This window comes from Crocodylus porosus, unplaced genomic scaffold (assembly GCF_001723895.1).
Source record: "Crocodylus porosus isolate Cpor-Errol unplaced genomic scaffold, CroPor_comp1, whole genome shotgun sequence".
Taxonomy (NCBI): Eukaryota; Metazoa; Chordata; order Crocodylia; family Crocodylidae; genus Crocodylus; species Crocodylus porosus.
This window is the reverse complement of record NW_017728921.1, coordinates 15583296-15598179: the sequence shown is the minus strand read 5'-3', so window position 1 is coordinate 15598179 and position 14884 is coordinate 15583296. Positions and strand designations below refer to the sequence as shown.

The window sequence follows — 14884 nt, the reverse complement described above, 5'->3', positions numbered from 1 at the left end:
CCCCCCCTTCCAGTTTTAAAGGGCACTTGCACTGCCCAACTGAAGCATCTGCAGTTTAAAAGCTACAGCCAGGCCACATGTGTGAACAAGGCAACATTTGACTTGCTTTTCCTGCTGGGAGTTTGGAGTCAAGTCCAACTTTGGTGACCAGTCATAGCTCATACTTAGGTCTTTTAAAACCTGACAGTTAATGTCCAATCAAACTAAGCCAAGTTATAAGTGCATCCAATCTGAACAGCAAGAGTGAAATAAAAACACAAACACAGGAGAGAACCTCCCTCTCAAACTAGCCTTTGAGAAGAATTCTGTACAATGAAGTCCATGGCTTGTCAAGCAAGACATTTACAAACAAAATAGATTAGGGTAAAGAACCGAGCTTTCCAAGAGAAACAAATACTCACTTTGGTAAGGTATTCCCTCATCACCTGGATGAAATAAGGCATTGCAAAGTCCATGATGTTATGCCTCCAGGCCAACTCAAGGACTACATCTGGATGCAGCAAGTCATAGCATGTGAAGAGACAAGCTGCAAAACATTCCTGCTTCCCTTCTTCCAGGAACCATTGGAGCAGTTTCTCTGCCAGCTCTGCATCTTTAGACTCTGCAGCATACTGCATAGCATCCTACAACAGGCAAAGTGTTTAATGAGTTTCATGAAGTTGCTTCAAACCCAAGTTCCAAGCAAGCCAGGTTTGATTTGGTTTGGAGTTTTGTTTGTTTTTTTTTAAAAAAACCAAACAAAAACACACACCCAACACACACCACACCGAAAGCTGACCACCACAAAATATAAAAGGGGTGCTTTGGACAAAAAACACCATCAAGGCAAGCTGATAGCAAAGCAAACTTTAAAAGCCTTTAGAACTAGACACCCTTAAACTTCTATACAAGTAGCAAGACCTATATACCTGCCAGTAGCAAATATCTGTTGGCTAGTGCTTTTATACAAAGCCTTAAAAGTAGCTAATACAAAATAGCTGGTTTCAGCTGTGCCTACCCACACAATTTATTGGTGTCAAGTTGTTTTAAACTTGGTATTACACATAATCCTTATGAAATGCTGGATTAGCACCTCATATACACATTCAAAGTCACATTTGTTTGTTCAAATGGCCTTCCTGTTAACAACTGATATCTAGGATGTGTCAGAGTCTGTTGAGATAAAATACTTCATTAAGGAGCTCCAACACTTAGCTTTCCTGGATTATTCCAAGGCCAACCACAGAACTGCTGCTATCAGGCAGTGTTTTAAAAGCCAGTTTGAGTGGCAACTGCAGAAGTGTTATCTCCTCCAAACAGACAGGATTGTGTTAAGTATGTTTATACACAGGAATCATGGCTTCTTATCCATTACCTGGATCAAAATGTGTCCTTTGCTTGCATATCCCAGCTCTTCCCCTTCCCCCACCTTTTGTATTCAAATAACTCACTCCACTCTTGGGCTGCACTACACTCATACTTTCACAGCATCTGAAGTGAGCTTGGAGTTTACAGAAGTCTGTGGTCAGTATCTTCAGTTTGACCACAAGGTACATATCTATCTGGCCTTCAGGGGGAATAATAGCCAGTAACCCATCATTAGACACATGTCTTAGCCTCAAAATCTTGACTCGCTTCCTCAGAAAGTCTGTCAATTTGACATTTTGCATTCCCTGGTACTGCTCAACAGAAAGAAGTAATAGGGTTTCTTATTTATTGGACCTCAATAGCAATATTATTTCACCTAGGCTTCAAAATGCTTAGTTAGGTCACAAGGATTCATGGCAAGACACTGCTGCCTCATTTAGGAGGCAGTTGACAAATCTCAGTCCATACCACTCTAATGTGTACTTAGGCCATCAACTTGCTTGTATATGCACCGTCACCAGTATCCCTCTAGATACAGGCCAAGTACATACCTGGGCCATTCTAGCTGAATTTTAACCGCAAAAATCTTAAACAGGGAAAGCACTTCAAACTATGGGCAGGGCTCCAACCTCATGAGACAGTGGCAAAGCTACAACTCTATGAATATAAATTAGTCTGAGCAAGAATGTCACCCATATTCCGAAACACTTCCCCCCCCCCCACAATAAGAGGCATCTTGCTTAATACCAGGCATTCAAGAGCCCAAATTGAAGAGTCAAAGCTTGAACCAGTTTCAAGACTGACAACATTCCAATTTACATGGCTTGAAGACTCCTTTGCTCCTCCGAAAAGGAACAAACCTTGTAGAGACGATCCTTCTTGCAGAGTTCCACACTTTGTTTCCAGCGATTGTTCCCCTTGTACAAGTATGCTGCAATACGCCTGAATTCGATCAGTTCATGCTTCTCTAGACGCTGAGCCAGTGTGATGTTATCAAAGTTGTCATAAGCATCAATAGAAGCTCTCAAACCCTGTTTCAGAAAAAGAACCATTAGTTGCAAGACATCAGGCAAGCCTTTGCATGGCTTCTAGAAAAGGCAGAGCCCCCCAGAAGAATACATAAGCCCGAGTTGCTGCATGGCTAAAAGGTGATGTCAACTGTAAGTTACAGAAGCTATAACAATACTCTTCCTAGCACCTCCTGCTCAGTTTTGAAGAACTGGCTTTGGAACAAAAAGCTCAAAATCAGTTCCACAAGGCTTACACAATTATCCAGGTAGATTTAAGAGTGCCTCCATTCAGGAGCTCCTTCCTCCCCCTTTGATCTCTTCAAAAAGTGGAAAGCCATTCCATTTCTGGAAGTGAGCTTTAAAAGTTGAAAAAAGTAACAAAAATTAGCCATGCAGGGCACAAAACATGGTAAGCTCACAGCAGCCTGTAGGGATGTTATGGGAAATGAGCAAAAAACAGGGAAGTAGGAGAGCCAATCCAGCTTCTGGTTTGTGGACAGAGGCACCAAATCACCCTGCAACTTCACATAGGGTTCTATGGGGAAGGCTTACCTGGTAGTCTTCTTCTTCTGTCAGAAGGTTGTTTAGAGCCTCATTGACTCCTTTGTTGTTGTGGTTCTGGACTGAGCGCAAGTAAGGCTTCACTAGAGGCAACTGATTTACCTGGAATAAAAAAAGAAGGAGGCATGCATCAAATACTACGGTCAGTTACTGAGCTGTGTGCATGCATCTGATCAGCTCTTCAAGGGCAGCAGCAGTCACTGCTGTCATACAAAACTATTAGGGGAATAGCCAGCAGCTCAAAAGTAGTTCAGAGAAACTGCTGGCAGGAAAGAAATCTTAGCAGAAAAAAAAGTTTAAAAAGCTCTGAAACAATTCTGACTTTTCCATTACTACACCAAATCTGGGGAGATGCAACTAGCTCTACTCCATGGCATTCAAGTACTATTTAGACTCCTAGCCTTGTAAGCAGTTGAGACCTAGTTTCTCAGGCCACTGCCTAGAAAAAAAAGGCCACTCTGGGAAGGTCTCAGAAGAAAGCTTTGTTTCCAATATGCACAGCCATTATCTCACCTTTGCAAAGAAGCTAACTGTTCTGGTGTGGTCCAGCCGTGGAGATAACACCAGCAGAAGATCATTGATCAGCAGAGGTTTGTAGTCCAAATAGAACTGCAGGGCTTTGTAATACAGCTCCACATTGGCCACCTAGATAGGCAGGAACAGGGAGTTCAGAGATCGTTCCTTCTCCTTTGGAAGTTCTACACAACAACATTAATGATCCTTCATGGATTTGAAGCTTGGTGACAACCTGAGCACCTACTTTAGCAGGATCTCACAAGCTAGCTGCCATTTACCTTGGCAATTATATCTTTGAACTGTCCTTCTTTCCAAGCATCAGTGGGATGGTTCATCATTGTGATTATTGCATTGTCATACTCTTCATACTTGTCATACAGGAAGACCAGTTCTGCCCAGAGGTGAGCCTGTTCAGCAGCTCTGAGCACCTGGGACAGGACAGAAGATGTTAAAAGGGGGGCATGTCAAGCAGTCACTCAACCACTCCCTAGGCACTTGATATTATGCAGAGATCTACCTTTGGAATGTTAACTCTAGACCAGAAGAGTTCTAGATGTTCCCTCATCTTCTGAGGCTTGAATTTGGAGTACAAGATGGCCAATTCTGTGAACATTCCCATGTGAGCACGCTCAAGGCCCAAAGCAGCTTCCAAGAGAGCAATCAGCTCTTCAAAATAGCCACGATCCTGCAATGAAGGGGGATGTTATTTGGAGACTTACAGGAAAAAAAGGCAAGGAAGTTCAAAAAGGATTTAACCCCTATAGCTTAGTTGAAGTTCTTCTGTGGTAGAGTAACATTTGGATTTTAGCAGGAGTAGGGCTTAGCAGAGGACCCCTCCTTCTCCATTTCACTGAAGGGCGATAGAAAAAAAAAAAAGCAGTGACATGACAACTCCAAGGGCAGGTGGGGGGGAAGGGGTGCACATGTACATGCTCCCCTACAGTGGAAGTTTCCCCATCTGTTGTCTGCTCCAAGTACACCATCCTCCTGCTCCTTTCACAAACTTTGAGGTTACATTTAAAAAATGTTTTACACAAGTTCCATTAAGTTGACAGAACAGAAGCTTGTCACTTTGAGATCTAGCAAAACTATTCCTCAGTTCTGAGGATTTAGTTTATGGCTAGTTTCTTAGGTCATTAAGAAAAAAAAAAAAAAACAACCATCACCTGATAGTAGCTAATCAGCTCTTCAAGTTCGTCAGCATGAATTACTATATGCAAGCCACATATCTGTGCCAATCGGAATTCTTTTCCATCCACACAGGCAAAGCACACCTACAATGAAGAGTTTGGACACTAGTCAGGATTTGGACATCCAGTTAGTGATCAATTTTTCAACTAAGTGGAAAAACCTAAAGTTTGTACATAAAAAATGCAAGATGACATCTCCTTGATCTATTTTTCCAGCATCTTGGATTGCCACCCTTAAAAACAGAAGAAGAGGTACCAAGTCAAAATAAGAACTTGATTTTGCCTAGTTAAGAAATCTGTAGCATGCAATTCTTTAAAGACAGCAATAAGCAGCTTCAGGGCTGACCACTTCTTACAGGTAATTCTGTGAAGTCTAATTTGAGTTGCCCATGTTCCGCAATTACAAACTACAAGCAAGGTTTGCCAACAGGCAAGTGCTCTAGAGAAAAAAAAAGGAGGAGAACAGCCTAAAACTTTCAGAAGTATTAGTCCAAATGGCACTCATAGGAGTATCCATCTCTAGATTGGAAAGGGCACGTCACTGGATACTCGGAAGCACTAGCATTGGCTCGGACAGGTTTGGAGTTCAAGATGAAAGCACAATAGCTTACCTCCTTCCATGTCCTGGTGCTGTTGGCTTTGCGGCCACTATCCACTGCTGCCTGGTACTCTCCAAGGTGTACCAAGGTAGATGCCAAACGACCAAAGTTAGACACATTGTTGTAGAGCAGCTTGGCTGCTTCGTACATTCTTTCATCATAGCAGCGATCACCAACCTAGAGACAAGGACCCAAGGTATTTGGATTAGATAAATGGAGAGGGAGAGAAAAAAAAACCCACACACACACCACACAAAGAAAGGGAATTCCAACAACCTTGAGATTTTAAAGTCTACAGGCCATCAACAAGTATTTAAGCAGAACATACCTGTTGTATATGGGCATTGTTAGGACCACTAATGAACTCCTCCAGCTCTGACAGGCGGTTGGTTTTTGCCAAAGCAAAAATGAGTTCAGTTTCCACATAAGACTCTCGGGCCTTTTTCCTGGCCATTTGCAAGAATTTAACCAGATCCTCCCAGTTGTCTTAAAAGATTAAAAAAGAGTTAGTTAAGCCTCTTATCCTAAATTCATTTCTATGCAATTTCTCCTTTTCCAGACTCAATTCTCTAGAGGACAAACCATGTAGAGCAAGTTGTTGTACCAGAGTGGATATGTAGAAGTCACTGGGCAGTCTTATTAGGATATTTATAACCACCCCTCTTAGAGTTCTTTAAAAGGGAAAGAACAATGCAATACAAATAAGCTACACACTGCAGTTTCAAAGAATTCAAGTCAAATAAAAGCAATTCAGTAGGCTGTGCCAAGTACTAGTCTCTCCTGGACAGCAATGACCAAGACTGGTCAAAATCCTCTAGTACGTGGGCCCAAGTGAGAATACTATTAATCCTTTTTAAAAGTGCTTTCTCTTCCAAGAATTCAAACTGCAGCTCATATATCCAAGCACTTGTGTGGCAAGCCTGCTTAATTACAGATTGAGAGTCCTTGGCTTACTATTTCTATTAGCTGCCTGAACCACTTCCATGTAAGCAGAGGGATCATCAGCCTTTATGTAAGAGTCAATGGCTTCCTTCACCAGGTCTTTCTGAAGCTGTGCTCTGGCTAGTTGGCTCCAGACAGCTGGCTCATTACACCTCTCAGCAAATTCATAGGCACGGTCAAGGTTGCCTATATGCTCTATCAGCACCTAGGAGTAGGAGGGAAAAAAGGGAGTGCTCCTTAAGAACAGGCATTCTGGAGAGAAAGGTTAGACTAAGACAAGTCCAAGCAAAAAAAGGAGGTCCTTCTTCCCATGCCCAACTGTTTTTGGGAGACCACTTCCCCACCAAGAAGGAATGAAGCAATTAAGCCATAAGACTATTCATATTCTAGATAATAAAAAAAAAAAAACAAACACACACCACTACACAAATACCACCCTTGACCTTTGGGTTCCTTTTATGGGAAACTGTTTGGTATATTGGTCATTCACCCTCCCACCCCATTTCACCCATGGTAAAGAAGCCACCAGTAACAGCATCTCACTTGTATTGCAGATGTGTTGACATCAAATTTCCGAAAGATGGCAAAGGCTTCTTCATACAACTCATTGCTGATAGCAATGTTTGCAATGTCTGGGGCATCATAGTTATCCAACCGATTGATGTATTCCATCACACGAGTGCGATCAGCCTTAATGGCAGTCAGGATCAGTAGATTCTGCAGGTTCCTTTAAGAGCCACAGGCAATGCATTTAGAATACTAGGTAGCATTATCCAACCCATTAAAGTCAGGCAAAACTCCAAAAGCAGACTCCTGCCTTTCTACATCCTGAAAGGTACTTGCATAGAGTTTTGCCAAGTGCCTACAAGCAAGTAATCAAATAATTAAAGCTAAGCCAACTCTAATATTAGTACAGCAAAAGTGGTGTTAGCCAGCTCTTAATTAGCTGGAAAGCTATTAAACCAACGTCCAAGGGATGCAGCAAAAGCAAGACGGGAAGTACCACTTCTGGGTTTCACTGCTGCCGCCACAAGCAGAGTTCTTGCCATTTTTTCAGCCTGTGGCTCAGGGCAAAAAGTAGCCTGCACATGGTCCCCCTCCCTGTCCCCCAGCACATGGAGGCCAGGGAGTACACATTTGATTATCTAGCATCCCCCATTCCTAGGGGATGCCAGATGAGATGTACAGTAAAAGCTTTGTCATTTCCAAATTGCTTCACTTTTACTCAGTTAAAGCGAGATATTACTTCGACGGTCATCTTTGCTAGGAGGTCTTGATGCCACTGAAGTCGTTAGACTACTTTTATGCATCTAGGAGTCAGTGGTTCAGCTCTGTTCATGTAGTGCTAGCAGAGGAACAACCCAAGTAGTTCTTTCCTTAACAAGTTTCTCAAAAAACCAGGAAGGTGGTATGTGGATGCCCCCTACCTATGCTCACTGAACACAGAGTTGTCCAATACTATCTTCTCCAGCAGCTCAATTAGTTCGTTGGGAAGGTCTGCAGTCATGAAGGCTTTCACTGTAACAGAAACTTCTTCTGGATCCTGCGTTTCTGACAAAGCTGTCTGAACAACCTGGGTTGGAAGAACAGAGTTGGAAGGCTTAGTCTAGTCCAATTCCAACTCATTAAGTTACCAGCCCAAGCTATAAAGCAGAATAAGCATCTTCCCCCCCACCCAGCAAATTAGGAAGTTCTAAAGCATTGCTATTTCTGTATTGCTTGATAGTCAGGAGAACATTTCTTTTGGTCCACTTCTAGAAAAAGGAGGGAAAAAAAAAAAGTCTAGCCTCTCAGTACTCTAGGGTAGGCTCACTGCACTACACCCCAACCTCTAGACTGTAGAAGCTTAAGGAAGAAAGCTACAGATTAAAATATGCACCAACTGCAATGGCTAGCCATAGAGGACTTTTAGATGAGTGCAAACACTACCTGCTTAACATGAGTCAGCTGCAAGAGCAAAAAGGGATTCTGAAGTCCAGTACTCAAGACTAGACTTTTGTTGCTAGCTACTTCTACCATACCTGATCAATGAGCTGTCGCCTGAATGGATTGTTTTCTTCAAGAACGTTTGCCCAAAGTTCTGGATCCTTCCTGCGTACAAGGTAGCGGGCCTCACTCTTGAACAAGGAGTTCTCATTACAAACCTATACCACAAGAGACATTAAACACTGAAAGTTGTGCATGTTCAGTAGAAAGTAAAATTAAGCTTTTCATTCAACTCTTGGCCACAAGTTTTGAGTTGTCAACTAGAGTTTGTTCCAGCTGCAACTCAAGTGATAGATTCCAAGCTGGAGTTTGCATCTCTCTGCTCTGTAAAGCTTGCAGAAAAACTAGAACTTCTACAGAGCTCCTGGGACTTTGATTCTGCTTAAGATTAAGTGTCAGACATCCCATTTATGGCAGATAGGAATAGATACCATTGAGATGTTGAAACTTTTTTTATAGTCAGAGAAATGGTGCATGTGGACTTAGTTTCTGAATGCAGGAACTCACCTAGTCTTGCTCTGCTTCATTGCCACAGAATGATATTAAGATCATGGTAGAAGAAAATTTGTAACACTCCAAAACAGTCCCATGAATTAAACAGCAGATCACATAAGTAGTTACAACTCACCAATTTTATGTTGAGCTAAGCCTAGCTACATATAGTTAGAGGCCACTTGACACTTGTACCAGTAAGTCAATATCGACTCAGTAATGTGTCTGAAGGGGGAGGTCCAAGATCAATTTTCCTTCCATTATTTGGAATAGAGTACCAAGATACAAGCTTTAGTAAGTACTGTCAAAAAGACTAAAACCCATGTTATTTTAGTACCAGCAGTCCATCACCCTTCCCTCTGCTTTATGTGCATGCAGTAATTAAGGACTGTCCTCTGGGAAAGTGGTTAAGATTTCCCATGCTCAGACTAGTCAGTTTGGAGACAAAAGTTAAGCTACTGGAAGAGATGGGAGCCCCTTTTCAAGTGAACAGAGGTGCTCTGTGTAATATTCACAACCCACACCCAGAGAGGAAGCCTGGAAAGTCAGGGCCAGCTACTATCAGCTGGCAGCTGATCCAGAAGCTTTCCAAAAGCCAAAAAAGGGAGTAGTCAGCCAGCTTTTCAGATGCGTTTTGCATTTTGCCTATGCTGCATAACTGTTGCATCATTACTGCAGGTACAATGATTTATATTACCAGTCATCACATAGTGAAGGACAGAGGGCTCTCATGGCACCAAAGCAAGCAGCTTGCCAGTATTGGTATGGAGTAGGTATCTAGTCAATCTAGTTGTCTGAAAGCTTAAGATATTCACTTCTGTATTTAAAGCAAAGTACTGCAAAAAGAATTTGGCTAACCTTAATAAGTTCAAGATCACACTGGCCCCTCTCATAAGCAACACAGGCCAAGTGCGGGTCCCTTTTTTCACAGTATTTGCCTACAACACGGCTGTCATAGTAAGGATTCTCACGGAGGAATCGCTCTGGGTTGTTATTACTGTCAATGTAGATTTTGGCCAGAGCATTGTGGGTGGCAGGTTCTTCACAGCCTTCGTGAATTCTAGATTCAAGCCACGGCAGCAGCAATTTGAGCCTTTGGAGAAATAGAAAAAAAAAAAAAAAAAAAGATAGAAGCATGCTGCATACACTTTTTACAACCCAAGCATGAAAACCTATTATTGACAGACTTAAGTTTACTCCTGGACTCTGTCCAGTGGAGAACCATCCATCTGGGTCTTCAAGATATTCTTATGAGTGAGCATCTCTACCCAACCTATGAAGTAGCTGTCTGAAGTGACCCTTTATTTTTATTGGAAGGTGCATTCATGTTCCACAGCTTTTCCAAGGAGGGCAACTAGAACAGCAAAGGAAGAACATGCAAAAGCTTCACAGGTTCAAGAAGAGTATGCATGAGGAGGACCTATTTAAGCAGTAAATGAGGAAGATCTTGGTCACCAGCTGGCACTGAACTAGGGAGAATGTTTTAGTAAAAAAGACAGGAGGTAGTGTTCAGATTCTGTTAGTGGTTAACAGGAATGAGTTCTGTGAACCAAGGCATCTGCCAGGTGACAGGAGAAGACAGCCAGCTAGCTCAGGGCAGTACTCAGTAATTGGCTTGGTTCCAATTTTTTCCAAAACACTTGTAACCCAGTGTTTGTGACTGAAGGCTCTCCCACACTTCAGTTAGATACCTGCAAGTGTACCCCTCACCCCAGGTTTCAGGACACTATACAGGAAGAGCCTTAAAAGCTTGGAATCTTGGGGAAATTAAGCTTCCCTGTCCATTTAAATAAATGGAAAAAAATTCTTGTCTACTTCTCTACATCCAAGTACCCCCTTCCCTGATCCAGTGAAGCAGGCCAAGAGGGCACAGTTATTCTTTTTGCTTTTGAGCAACTCTGAAGCAATGCTTGTAAACTGTAAAAGCCATTTATCAGCATCAAGTACCTTTATATTCTCCAGACTTACCTATTTCTTTTTTCCACTTCAGCCACCAACTCATCTGTTGAGAACTGGCCTCTAACCACCATAATCAAGTTCTTAATAACATCCTCAGAACAATCCACATCAAGCAGCCCTCCAACAACTGCTGGTATACGACTTGGATTCACCTAGAAGCCATCACTAAGATTTAGTTCAGGGCTTAGTAGCTATACAACCAGGAGATAAAAAAGAATTCAGACTTGACTGCAAGTCAGTCTGCTATTGGAAGTTGTGGAGCCACACACCAGCATGGCTCAGTATTTGTGGCATAGATATACATTAGTAGCATGTGCTCTCATCCACAAGTACTGTACTCCCAAGTTTAAAACAAACATTCCAAAAGTAGCAAGTTTGGTCTAAGATTTGCCATTTCATTCTTATCCCAATCTTAAGAGGGGTGGGAACAGATGACCTAAGCAGGGTGTGGGGCCTGGGGCAAGTAATCCACCACTGGCTTCCTTGCATGAGGCTTGGGGGGGGGCGGCACCAAGCAGCTAGATGCAAGGCTAGCAGCAACGTAAAAAAAAAATATATGTCACCATGCTGTGCTACCCAGCTCCACAGGGCCCCTCCAAAAAAAGCATAGGGCAACTACCCCAGGCCCCAAAATTTGCCCATCCTACAGATGGCCTTGAGTAGAAGTTAATTACATTTAGGATTAGCTTCAGAAGCCAGAACTCCATGATGAGTTTGTTTTTCTTTTTACCTTCTGAACATAGATCTCTATGTACTTCTGTAGGTTGTTGCGGTACAAATAGAGAACCAGATCATGAACAAAGTCAAATCGGTCACACACAATGATCAGAGGAAGCTGGTCTGTGAGCTTGGCCTCCTATATTTCAGGAAGAGAAGGACAAGAGGTTGGAGAAGCAAGAAAAGGCTCATTAAATTTAACTGTACAGACAAGGTGGTTATCATAGAGCCCTCAATTTTTAGTAGCTAGCCCACTGACTGTCACTTGGGGGCTGCTATTCAGTGAAGACAGAAGTGCAGTCTGGTATCTATTTTGGAAGTCTTCCCCCAACCCACCCCCAATTCCTAGACAGCCAGGTGAGCTGCATTTTGACTAACTCTAAAAACTGACCAGTAATTCTTTAAAATTTTGAGGTATAAAACAACAATCAAGCATTTAAGATATTAAATCTTTTTAATCCAAATAGTTCACTGAGTTAGTCATCTGGGCTAAACTGTGTGAACTTCATAACAAGCCTTCTTTTGCCAAGAGTCACTCACAGGAGTAACAGCTTGTTTTGAAGGAAACGACAAGCTTTCTGCAGTAGGCTTAGCAAGGCTGTAGGAGAGGCATCCGAGGATTTGGGTGCCACAATGCTTTGTTTTTTTATCCCCATAAGAAGTGGCCAATAGCTATTTTGGTAAACAGTTAGCATCTAAACAGACCTCAAGATTTGATCAGATCAGGAAACACTTGCATGCAGTCCCAGTAATATGCAAATTTATCTTAATGTAGCCCAATTATTCCTAGATGTAACCAAGAAGGACCTCTGTTAGCCTAGTATTTCTACCCCACCTCTATTTTATTGAGAAAATTCCACCACCCCCCACACCTAGATTGTGCTGGCATCTGCCACCACTGTGTTGTTCCTTGTTCTCAGTCTCAAGATGCAGCAAGGGAAGTTTATGTTAGATGAGAAAGTGTTTCCCCAATTAGATAGTAAAAGCAATGGACCATTACCTAAAGGCAATTATGGACTCTCTATCCCTGGAGGTTTAAAGACCCAGCTAGACAAAGCCTTGGCTGGAATGATATAGTTGGAAGGCCCTGCTTTGAGCAAGGGGCTGGACTAGATGACCTGAGGCCCCTTCCAACCCTCCCTTGCTACGATTACATTTAGTACAATTAAAGTCCCACTTGTTCCTAGAAATACTGGCAAGCTATTTAGAGCCTCACTGCCACCTAGAATTCATGAGGTATTCAGCACTCCCTGAAGTAACAGCTGGCAACTAAAGATTAGCTGTGCTAGAGCTAGTTTAGGTATCAGACGCTATACTTTCAGTATTAGCACCATTTCTATTGAATAGTTCTAGACAGATGTTACCTTCAGAAAGTTTTTCACTCGTTCAGGGTTATAGCAATTGCTTTCACGACAGATCCTTTCCACTTCCTTGATTTGGCCAGTCTTGCAAGCTGCTTGGATATACTTGAAGTGGACATCAGGATCCTGGCTGAAGTTCACAATTGACCCCAGGAAGTAGAATAGTCCTAAGGGGGGGGGGGGGCAGGCAGAAAAGATAGGTAGCCTTCAAATCTATGAACACTTCAGTGAATGATCACAACTTTGCAGAGCAGTTTAAGATAAATCATAGAACTTTGGAAATGCACTTCCAGGTAGGCAGGGTATTTTAAGATGTTTTTGGAGAGCAAAAAAAAAAAAGAAGAAGTTGTCACTATGGTTACTGTACACATTTCCATGAAAGGTTGCCCAGAGGCTAGGCTATCTGTATAGCTGCTAGCCTCCAGGACACTTACATACCTAGAAAAAGCCATACAGCAACTAAAATAGCTCAAGTAGTAGTGCCTAGAAGATGACTCAAAACCTGGAACAAGTCCATCAGCAACTTTCTAGAAGAAGTTTGAGACTAACAAAAAAAACCCCACAAACAAGTGCTGTACCTTCATAACTTTTGAAAGATTCAAAGAGCTCCACAAGAGACTGGGTGCCAAGCTGCTCATGGTATTTAGAAGCCACCTGCACACACAGCTGCAGATTTTGCCTGATGTTGGCCGACAGCATTGCACGCAGACACTCTACAGAGTCCTCAACCGACAGGGAGCCAAAGAAGTTCACAAGCCACTGAGAAAGACATGGAAGTTTCTTACCAGAAAGCAGAGAACAAAAGAGTTCTACCTGCTTACTGCATTTTTGCTATTCCTCTTTAAACTTGGAAAAAAGAGATCTGCTGTATTGTTTAACCCCAAAACTGGGGTTTTAATTGGTGCATATTTCAGGATACCAAAAAGCTACAAATTTCAGCATTAAAAAGGCTATAGGCAGCAGCTGAAGGAACTGTGCTCCCCTCCATCTCTCTCTCAAGCCTAGGTCATAGACAGGTGGCCCAGTTTCTATTGGGCATGGAAAGAAGCAGCAATACCGCCCCCCAGAAGAGACCCATGACAGAAGAGGTTATTTGAATTAATCTAAGGAATCCCACTCCATATTCCTGGAAAGGAGACACTATTTCTGTTTTCAGAATGGAAGCCCCTAGTTGCTTAGAGACAAGCTAGTAACTTTAACCCAAGTAGATTCAGGTACTACTCTTACCTCGGGGTTCAAAAGGTGTGTGTGAACAACAGCACGTTTGATATCATAGAGGTCAGTGTAGTGTTCTAGGGCTCTCTGCAGCAAGCCTGCCTTTTCACATAACTGGGCAATGTGAGCACGATCATAGTGTGTAAACATTTGGTTCCCAAGAATGGCATCTGCAACCTAAGACAAACAAACATGTTAAGAAACACCTGAAAATGGCTCGTAGAAAGCCATGTCTTGGAACACAGGGAAGAACCATAAATCGGACATTTGAGGCTTGCTATTTATTCACCTCTTTAGGGTCCCACTTCACCATATTCCTGCAGGAAGCCTTGTATTCTTGGTCAACTTTTACCTCAAGCCCAAATATCCCTCAACACTAGTCTGCCATCCCCCAAAGCTACACAACACTAGCCTCAGGGTACCATTCAGGAGTTCAAGCTTGCTTTAACTAGGCTAAAAAAGCGCAACAGTGGAGGAAAGCTTAGCTTCAGGTCTTACCTGGGGTGCATGAATTAGGTTCATTTCCAGTAGACGAGTCTGGAGATGTCCTTCAGCAGGGCAGTTGTTTTTCAGTGCATCCAGCAGAAAGGACGTGCACTGCTGAATCAGACTGTTCTCCATGAATACATCTACAATCTACAAATCCAGAAGAGATGAAGGTAGTCAGTCACCTCATTTTGGAGTACAAGGTTCCTGCATGCAAATGGTGGTTGCCTGCCTGGTCCAATACCAGATGGATTGGGGAGCAGGGAGGGGCAATTGCCAACCAGTTTGCCACTGACCATTGGTAAGGGAGCACTTAAGAGCAGCTGAATGTCTTCAAGTCAGCAGGACCGCATTGACTACACCCAAGAGTGCTAAGGGAATTGGCTGGAGTCATTGTGAGACTGTTGGCAAAAGCCATTTGAAGAGACTCAGTGCTTAGGAGAGGCCCTGAGACTGGCACCACACTAGCCTTCTGCCACTCTTTAAAGGGGAGGAGGGAGGAC

At 42.8% G+C, this 14884-nt stretch overlaps 1 protein-coding gene and 1 long non-coding RNA gene across 6 annotated transcripts in view; one reads left to right on the top strand and one right to left on the bottom strand.

The window, feature by feature from the left end:
- The window catches only part of CLTCL1 (clathrin heavy chain like 1), a 59938-nt gene that overhangs the window by 18046 nt on the left and 27008 nt on the right, over positions 1 to 14884 (bottom strand). For all 5 annotated transcript variants that reach the window (XM_019539086.1, XM_019539090.1, XM_019539087.1 and 2 more), the window contains 20 exons: positions 14394 to 14531; positions 13908 to 14072; positions 13259 to 13439; positions 12684 to 12847; positions 11333 to 11458; positions 10612 to 10754; positions 9502 to 9736; positions 8187 to 8309; positions 7593 to 7738; positions 6709 to 6892; positions 6178 to 6370; positions 5552 to 5709; positions 5236 to 5400; positions 4601 to 4708; positions 3952 to 4119; positions 3713 to 3862; positions 3432 to 3563; positions 2910 to 3020; positions 2208 to 2378; positions 402 to 623 (listed from right to left, as the gene is read on the bottom strand). In XM_019539086.1, the coding sequence (XP_019394631.1) occupies positions 402 to 623; positions 2208 to 2378; positions 2910 to 3020; positions 3432 to 3563; positions 3713 to 3862; positions 3952 to 4119; positions 4601 to 4708; positions 5236 to 5400; positions 5552 to 5709; positions 6178 to 6370; positions 6709 to 6892; positions 7593 to 7738; positions 8187 to 8309; positions 9502 to 9736; positions 10612 to 10754; positions 11333 to 11458; positions 12684 to 12847; positions 13259 to 13439; positions 13908 to 14072; positions 14394 to 14531 (3183 nt within the window). The remainder of the gene's footprint in view (positions 1 to 401; positions 624 to 2207; positions 2379 to 2909; positions 3021 to 3431; positions 3564 to 3712; positions 3863 to 3951; positions 4120 to 4600; positions 4709 to 5235; positions 5401 to 5551; positions 5710 to 6177; positions 6371 to 6708; positions 6893 to 7592; positions 7739 to 8186; positions 8310 to 9501; positions 9737 to 10611; positions 10755 to 11332; positions 11459 to 12683; positions 12848 to 13258; positions 13440 to 13907; positions 14073 to 14393; positions 14532 to 14884) is intronic.
- LOC109312800 overlaps positions 1 to 14884 on the top strand; it is a 19909-nt gene that overhangs the window by 2905 nt on the left and 2120 nt on the right. The window contains exons 2-3 of the long non-coding RNA XR_002101912.1: positions 122 to 127; positions 978 to 989. This is a non-coding gene — a long non-coding RNA (uncharacterized LOC109312800). The remainder of the gene's footprint in view (positions 1 to 121; positions 128 to 977; positions 990 to 14884) is intronic.